The following is a 9074-nucleotide window of genomic DNA, read 5'->3' as shown; positions in this document are numbered from 1 at the left end:
CTCTCTTCATTTCTCTCTGAAAGCAAAATGGTGTTAGTGATGAAAGCTGAATGGTAAATGGAGTATTTGTACAAGGCGAAATGTCACGTGGAGGCTCTGTTATTAAAAGACTTTTGGGCTTTTCCATGGCCTTTAGTAACGCCGCGTTGAAATGCAGTTGCCTGCTGGCTTGGCCCCGGCCTTTGGCGCTTAACAACTGCCTCAGGCAAGGGTCACCCGCAGGATTTTAACACTTCCCGAGCAGGTACTGAAGGGAATGCCATTAGAAAATGAAAAATGAGTAATACGCTCTAGCTGTGACATTGAAAACTCAGAGGTTTACAACAAAAAGCACTGGGTGTTCTGTTCTGGTCGTGCCGTCTCGCCACTGCGCGACGGTTAGAGGCCCCGCTCTCACAGACAGCAGGAGGCAGCGCCGGAGCCGCAATGGCCGCCGGGCCGGGTCCACCGCGGCACTGCGCCTGCGCGGCGGCGGCCCGCGGACTACAGCTCCCAGCAGCCTGCGCGGCGGAGGCCCGGAGCGGAAGCTGCGCGGAGTCCGGGCCCGCCCCCTTGGACTACAGCTCCCAGCAGCCTGCGCGGTGGCGGCCCGGAACGGAGGCTGCGCGGAGTCCGGGCCCGCCCCCTTGGACTACAGCCCCCAGCAGCCCGCGCGGCGGCGGCGGAAGTGCGCGGCCGCCCCGGGGCGCGGAGCGCGGAGCGCGGGGGATTTGGACTCGCCGGCGGCCGCGCCGCCCGCGGTGGAGGAAAGGCCGGGCCGGGCCGGGTCGGGTCGGGCCGGGCCGGGCCGTGTCGCCATGGCCGCCGTGGCGCTGGCGCTGCCCCTGCCCGAGGCGTCGTGGCCGCCCAGCCTGGCCCCTCTGAAGGTGCGTGAGGGCGGAGCGGCGCCGGCGCCGGGCCTGCGTCCCGCGGGGAGGGTGACATGGCGGCCGAGGGGGGCAGTCAAAATGGCCGGGGGGGCCCGTGAGGGGGGGGGGGGGGGCGCCGCCGGCCGGTGTCGCGACTGACAGCGCGGGTCGGGAAGGCGCCTGGCGGTGGCAGCGCGCCGGGGGGCGAGGGGAGCCCGGGTCCCGTGGCGGCCCCGGCGGGGCTACGCTGCTCCCGGCGCTGCCGGAGCTGAGCGCGGTCGGCTCGCCCCGGCTTCGACCCTCGGCACCGGCTGCTCGGCGGGACTTCGCAAGAATCTGCGCTGTGTCTGTTCTCGGCATAAATAATACCCCCCAGGCATTAAATTCCGTGCTGCAGGCGACGTGTTTTAATCTGTGTGGTTTACGAGTGTAGCGCCCCAAAGTTTCAGCGGCTGGAAATGCGCGTTTGCTCGTTTGCAGTTCACGCAAGAAGCCTTGCCGCCATCCTTTAGGTGACCTCTGGTTTTCCCTTCCAGGCGGTGGATGACTTGTTGCGCTGTGGGATATGTTTTGATTACTTCAATATTGCAATGATCATTCCGCAGTGCTCGCATAACTGTAAGTACGATTTAAGGAAGTGTGATTACTTCTAGTACTGAAAGTACTGTGTACATTTCTTGCTGTTGCTTGACTCATTTTGTCCTACTATGTCTTGTAGTTTCCTATTATTTTTTGTTGATGGAGGTGAACATGGAACTGTTATTTCCTTTTCATTGTAAATCTATGCCTGCTGCCCCATGATTAACACTGTAGTTTAATGGAAGATCCCCAAAACATCTGTATTGACTTGGGTGTTTGCAACTGAGTTTTAATAAAAATTAGACTTTTGAATGGTCCTAAAATAGGAGTCAAGGTAATCATTTTGCGGCAAGTCGCTAGATGCGTAATGAATTTATTTTTCCCACTATCTTTGTGGAATTCAGAATTAAGGTTGTATTTCATTTGATTTGCACCTTCCCACTTATTCCAAGGAGTATAGAAGTGGCTGTGATAGTAGTGTATCTTGGCCTTATGACTCTACTTTGTCATTCAGTTGACAGATTAGGGCAAAAAGGGAAGGCCAAAGAAGATGTATAGAATATTGATTGGATAGTTCTGTCCTCATATATCTTTTCTAGAAAACATAGGACTGGAGAATGGCCTTGTGGTTTTTTATTATGGGTTAACAAAATCCTCTTGCACCTTATCTGTGTGACAGAAAGCCACTGAAGAATGTCTTTGTAAATTTTCTCCTTTATGGTTTCATAGACAAGTCATCATTTGACCACTTATTATTTATTGGAGTGCAGTGAGGCTATTGATCCTTAATTTCCTTTACAAAATGTGTAGTAGTTCTACTCCACAGTTTAGTCAGCAAAGCAGTTTGCCTGTGCGATGTTGCAGAGGACTTCTTTTGGATGAGAGTTGTGAAGTGGCCACCAGCTTTTCCACGTGCAGTTTGGGTGCAACCTCTGTTCTGATGATACAAATACCTATTGTCTGGATTAACTTAAATTCCATCTGTTCCTAAAATCATTCATTTAAATGTCTTTCATAAAATCTTGAGGTAGAAGCAAAACTCAAAGCTGTAGGGCAGAGAGCAGTGAGTATTATGAGCTAGAATTTTCCATGCCACACTGTCTGCCTTGGGCTGAAATCTATTGGAAGGTGGTAACAAAATGGTTTACTGGAAGTCAGATTAGGGGAGAGTACATTGCCTTTTCTCGCATTAAAATAAATGCTTGTGATTATCGCAGTTTCTGAACGAAACACTGTCTTACCCGTAGTTTGGCAATGAGATTTTGTTTAGCTTGGCAAAATTATAAGCAACTGAAAAAAGTGGAAAAAACACTGAAAATTCTTTACAGTACCTGGTGTTACTAGCCTGCCTGTGACACAGCTCAGTTCAAAGGCCCTTAAATGAATAAGAATGTCTCCCTTATATGTAATCTGTGAAATACAATTTGATTTTTTTTCCTCCCAACTTGCAGCAAACCTAAGTTTTCTACTATAAATCAGGATTTTTTAAAAGTATTTCCCACTCAGTTATATCTGTGTAATCTCTTCAGTACACTGAAATTGAACAACTGTAGGGAAAAAAGCCCTCTTCCATTAAATAAGTGGTTACTTACACACAGAAGAAGATGAAATACATTTGCATTTGCTTTCAGGATTTTTTTTTTTTATTTTTTTATTTTTAGTGATCTATTGCAGTTCTAGCCATCTCTGTAATCTGTTTGCATCCATGGCCATTTAAAATTCCTCTCCCTTTGCTTGTTCTTGGATGACTGGTAGCATTTAATAGTTCTGTTGACAGCAGTCGATAAATTCTTGCTGTGCTCCAGATTGTTTCTTTAGTGACAGAGTAGATGTGCCATTCTTATCTCTTTCACATAACAAAAGGATCTGAAGATGAATGTCTCTTATAATATGGACATCTGTCCAGGGTGAAGGTGAACTGTGACCCTGAGACTTCATATACTTTCAGGCAGGTATGACTGGATTTGAATCATTAATATGGCGTAGACTGGGGCAGTCAGATCTGAATTTCCGTCCTAGCAAGGAGTGGCTGCTTCAGACCTGTAAAGCTGTAGTTGTCTGGCCCCTTGCATGAGCGAGTATGCCCTGCCTTTCTGGTTTCTATCCTAGAACTCATCTCACAAGCTGAATCAATTTATGCTGAGGTGGTTTAAGAGGTTATTGCCATCAGATGTGCTTCTCATTGCCTGGTGGTTGTTACCACTTGTAGCGGGAGTATTAAAATGTGCTGCCTCTCCTGAGGGATCTAAACAGCTTAAACGAGCCAGTGACTGTGTCATGCAGTGGCTGAGGGATGTCTGCTGCTGCCAGGATGGTAACCTCCAGCAAGGGACTGAGCCGGGCCCTGGGAAGAGTCACCGACCGCACCAGCCCCCTGTGAATCAGCAGCGTTCCCAAGTCGGAGCCTTCGTCCAAGCACGGCTCAGCACGAGTGCGGCGGTGCAGTCTTGACCTGTGCACACGGTGGCTTGAAAAGCGGGCAGAGGAACGTCCGTCTGTTTGACTTACACATAGAGAAATGTCTATAGCTCTTGCAGGGAGCTATTTTCTGTCATTCAGGATTTCTCCTTCTATAAAATCTTGGTTGAACTTGCCGGTTTGTTTCTAGCTAAGCAGGTTTCAGAGTTGCCTGTTCACTTAGAGTTCTAGATGTGTGGTGTGTAAATTGTGGCATCGCTGACTCTTCCTGCTCATTACAGAGGTTTGTAATGTCCTGGGGCCAAGCTTGGTTTATTCCTCTTTGTTCTCTCCGCCTTGCTCCTCCCAGTATAAACTTAGAGTGGATTTTTTGCTGGCGATGCTTTGTATGTTTCTACTCTGTCATTTTCATTTAAGCATCCAGTGCTGTTTCTCAGATTAAATTAATATTTTGGGATTCTCTTCCTTTCTGTATACTGAAATACAGTGGCTGTAGCCAAGCGTTATAATTAGTTTCGTGGATTCAGTTTTACAGATGGGTTTGGTGTGTCAGTGCAGATGAAAGTGAGCTTTGTGGCACCACTTAATTCCTGATGTACACGCAGAGTCTGTAGTAGCCAGAGATTCTGCTGCCCCAAGAACAACAGGCTGAGACCTGGCTGTGGCTGGGCTGTTTCTCCCATAGGAAGAAGAGTTGAGTGGGAAAGAAGGGATCTGGGACAGGGAATTGTGAGGCCTTTGTCTACTCTGCACATGCCCAGAGGGAGCCGTATACACAAATCTTAAGACTAAGAGCTGATGTGATTTATTATCCCTGACTGTGCTTCACCAGTGTGAGCAGTGATGGCTGCAAACATAAATCAATCCCACTGCTTACTGAAGATGAGTGGTTGTCAAATGTTGGCAGCCCAGATCTGTTAAGTTGATTCATATTCATACAGTTAAAGATTATTTCTCTTTTATATGGATTTCCCCCATATCACATCATATTATATAATGCAATTCTTGAGCATTTGGATGGATTTGCAGATGTAACTGTTGAATTAGTGTATTAATGCTCCTGCTTCTTCTCAGACTTCTTCAGAGAGGGTTTTTGAAATATATCTGCTTAGGCGACTGTTGATTAGTTATAGCACTTAAAGTGCATAAGTGCTGAAACTCTGAACAATAAAGAACTAGTAAGTGAACGTCTGTTTTGCTGCAGAGTACTGAAACTTTCATTTCTTAATATGTTGAAGTGGTTATAAAAGCTCATAAATAAGTACCGAAAGTAAAATAAGGAATTCTCAGCAGTTTCCTGAGACAAAATGAAATTTAGGGTGTATTTCAATAAGGAAGCTATTGAAGCCTCCTGTGATGATGATATGACTGGCTTCTACTGGGAAGCATTTGAGCCATATCTGCATTAGCATTCCAGTGCTGCTGTCCATCTTCTTTAGCTTTTTTCCTCAATAATAGGTTGATAGCTTTGTAAAGGGAAAGAAACATCTGGGATAAAGTGGGGGTGGAGCGTTTGTCTGGGGCTGTGCAGGAAAATGAAAGTGATCTGACAATGTTAGTCCATGTCAGTGAAAGGGAGGGGACTGGGGCAGTGAACTCCACTGCTGTAGACCAAGGCACCTCTTCCCCTTCTAGCCGTAGTAGCAGGCCAAGATCTTCTAGCCTTGGATTAATGAAAGGAAAATGGACATCTGCCTTTAACAGAGAGACTGAGATTAGGTGTTGAAAAATGCTTGTATAAGATACTGTTTTTCCACAGAATTAAGATCAGTCTTGTAGTTAAAAAAAAAAAAAAAAAAAATCAATATTCATGTATTGTGGAATAGTTTGCATATATTGTAGAAAGAGAAAATATGCTAACAAGCATTGTGTTGAACTGCATTTGGAAGAATGCCTGTTGAAAATTATATATTTCCTTTTTCCAGATTGTTCACTTTGTATACGCAAGTTTTTGTCCTACAAAACTCAGTGTCCAACATGCTGTGTGGTAAGTGTTTTGTTTGTCCCATGTTTGTTGTTTATTTTTGGCAAATCTCAAGATGTTTTCGCTTTGGACTATGCTAAATAATTAATTCTCATCATACCTTACCACTTTTCCTTTCAGTGGGGAAAAAATGTCTGTTTGCGCCAGGTGTGATGCTCTTACAATTGAAATTATGCTCTCAGAGCTACTGTTCTGTCACCATAGGCAGATGAAGTAGAGGGAGAATCAAAATTGGGTTTTGGCTCAGAGCTGTGTGTAAACTGTCTCAAAACATGTAGAACTGCCTCTTGTTTTTTTCATATAAGCCAGCATTTAAAACATTTAGTGCTGAAATGTAAGCACTTAAATTTTCCATGATTGAATGGCCTGAGTTTTCAAAGGCACGTAACAGCAACAGTTTCTGAAATCAAATGACATTGTAGGCACCTAATTTTTGAGGATTTCACAGGAGGGCACACTGGCACTCAAATTATGGCTGTTTTTAAAAACTTGCCATTGGGTTGAATTTGGTCTAGAGTTTAAGATGAGCGAAAAAACTTTTGAGTACATGTATATGGCCAATACAAACCTGTGTGTTGCCCCCTCACCCATGTATTTTGAATTGAATGCGTGAGATAGAAGGGAATTTGAAAAAGTTTGTTTTGAAAGAAATCAGTTGTGAACGTAATGTACTGCAAGAGTGATAACCCTAATGTTTTTAACTGCCTATTTTTGTTACTATAGTGTTTTCTCCTATGTGATCACTGGGGATAATTGGACAGAAATTGGATGCCTACAGGACAATTTGGAAAGTTACATTATTCTTCTATATTTTTGTTCTGTGAACAGGAGCTTATTATATCTACTGCTTATATTGCAAAAGGAATATCACACAATAGTAGGGTTTTTCTTAGCCTCTTCTAATAGACACAACTGAAGTGTATTCAGGCCTATTGACAGTAGGTTTGCTCCTCTCCATCTTTCAAGGAATCCTTAGCAGTGTCTAGAGACCACTGGATATACCAGTATACCTAGTTATACAGCTCACTGACTATAAAGAGAAGTATGTTGCACAGCAGGGGAAGGAGGTATTTGCTATGAAAATTAGGTTAAATATATTATTCATTTTGGAAAGCACTGGTGGCAGGTTTCATCTGCTCTGCTGCAGGTAGGTGGTTGTTATGATCTGACTTGAAGGTCTTTTCTCACTAAAGAGTATAGAATGCAATTTGTTCTAGGCCCTAAGCTAGCTTTTCATCGTAAGCCACCTGGGTTTTATTGAACTTCTCAGAATGGTAGGCTGCCTAAAAACGATGGACAGTACTTCAAGAGTATTGGCAAAATAGAATTAATTTTCTTCCATATTTCTAAAGCATGAATCAGAGTAGATTTTTGAAGACTGGAAAACAGATTTTTAAACATTCAGACAAATGCAGGCTTCTTGGTGTACATTTCTGGAGAGTACATTTTACTACTGCCTTCTCAAAAATCCCAGAGATTGATGGAGTAAGAAGCAAGAATGGAACAAGAGTAATAAAAGCTCTGGAATGACAAAAGAAGAGCAAAGAGAAACAGCAAGAGAGATAAAAATCATGAATTCTGTAAACAGAATGAATTGAATGCAGAAAGCCACCTTAAAATTTATGTTTTTATTCCATAAGCATTCAAAAGATAACACTTCCCTTCATGTGTTTTCATTCCTTGTTGCTTAAAGTTCTTACCACGTTCATGGTATTCTTGTTTTGGTTTTCAAAGTAGTTTGAAGTCGGCTATAAAAAAGCATTGTTAGAGACTAGGTATACTGGATTTTATAGCTTTAGATTTATGCTTTGTTTTTACCTATTGCCTAAGAGTCAGCAGGCAGGTGTTTTAGTGTGACATATTTTTCCAGAAAAAATGCTTAAACTTTATGCATCTTCATTCAGCTATCAATTCAGGGTGGTGGAGGTTGAAGTACATATCCAAGAAAAACATTTTATGTTTACTTACTGTTTTGCTGTGTTTGACTTTTTTTTTGCCTTTTTTTTTTTAATAGGCAGTCTCGGAATCTGACCTGAAAAATAACCGGACATTAGATGAACTAGTTAAAAGCTTTAATTCTGCAAGGTATACTGTGCTTTTATGAATACTATATCTGGTTTGGCAGTTAGAAGGGAGGGTGTGATGTAATTCCTGTTTTGTGCCATATCCAGTGTTTGTGTTTTGTGCTAAAAACTTAGACTTGGTGCTAGTGAAGACAAAAAAATATTTACTCTAACATCTGTATTTTAATAAACTGTCTTCATCAAATCATTTATTATTTGCCAAAGCCTAAATGCTGTGAGAGTGTGCTAATTGTAGGGTGCATGGAATATCTGGCCAGGTAATGTGTTTTGAAAACTTAATTGTATAATTACAAATCAGTGAAATCATCGTAAAGGTGTTATCTTAAGATTTGTTACTGGAATTTTTTCATAGTAACCCTACTGTTATAATTCTTGGGTACAAAAAGTGGCCCTAAAATGAAAACAAGCACCAAAATTGTGGGAAACGCTGGGATGTGAGTTTTCTAGCTTAAAAAAAAAAAAAAAAAGCTCAGATCTCCAAATGGTAGAGATCATCATTGTAACTTGGACAAGATGTCTTAAGGCAGATGTTTGGCACTAGGGTATCATCCAAAATGATGCAAAGGTCTGTGTCACAATCTTTGTGACGTGCTAGCTGCTGAACTCCATTTATCCTCATAACCAACTATTTACTTGAATTTTACCTTCTTTAGTTCTTCTGCTTAAAGCCAGTGCCTTCTGAATTATCCACGGGGACTTTTTCATGGTTTTCTGCAAGTTGTCTTTTTATTATTATTTGCCAGTAACACCTTTCAGATATACCTCAAGGTACTTTGCAGAGGAGTTGCAGTTGTCTTATGCGGCTTCACAAATGTTTGCAGTCACTTGCTCCATGTCAGTGGAAGAACTTTCATCTCTCTCCTAGTCAAGCCAGGAGCCTTGTTGTAGAGGAGCAGAGTGAAGAGTAGGGTGAGGAGTGAGCGAAAAAGCTCCTGTGCAACAGAAATGTTGTCAAATCTGGTTCTGGATTCCAGTGACCGCGCTATTCATGTGGAGGGGAGGAAAGCTGGACAGCTTCCTGTCGGCTTCGGCGTAGACTCTGTTAGTATTGATCTGCTTGTTTGCCAGGCTGTGATGCGACCGCTTCACTGGGTGATTCACATTCAAGTGCCTGAATGGTCCCCATGAACTCCTGATCTCCCTGTACAGTGTGAATTGTCT

The 9074-nt window shown here is 43.2% G+C and overlaps 1 protein-coding gene across 5 annotated transcripts in view; it reads left to right on the top strand.

The window, feature by feature from the left end:
- Window positions 1-705: 705 nt before the first annotated feature.
- The window catches only part of RAD18 (RAD18 E3 ubiquitin protein ligase), a 71305-nt gene continuing 62936 nt past the window's right edge, over window positions 706-9074 (top strand). For 4 of the 5 annotated variants that reach the window (XR_010885406.1, XM_067303524.1, XM_067303525.1 and 1 more), the window contains exons 1-4: window positions 772-866; window positions 1385-1466; window positions 5771-5832; window positions 7844-7914. Coding sequence is in view for 4 of the 5 variants with exons in the window: in XM_067303524.1 (XP_067159625.1) it covers window positions 798-866; window positions 1385-1466; window positions 5771-5832; window positions 7844-7914 (284 nt within the window). In the remaining variant the exon portion in view is untranslated. Of the gene's footprint in view, window positions 867-1384; window positions 1467-5770; window positions 5833-7843; window positions 7915-9074 lie in introns of all 5 variants that reach the window. The other variant, XM_067303527.1, reaches the window with a different exon arrangement.

The sequence above is a fragment of the Apteryx mantelli genome, chromosome 12, assembly GCF_036417845.1.
Source record: "Apteryx mantelli isolate bAptMan1 chromosome 12, bAptMan1.hap1, whole genome shotgun sequence".
In the NCBI taxonomy this organism is placed as follows: domain Eukaryota; kingdom Metazoa; phylum Chordata; class Aves; order Apterygiformes; family Apterygidae; genus Apteryx; species Apteryx mantelli.
The sequence above is the reverse complement of the archived record's forward strand: the minus strand, read 5'-3'. Positions and strand labels throughout refer to the sequence as shown.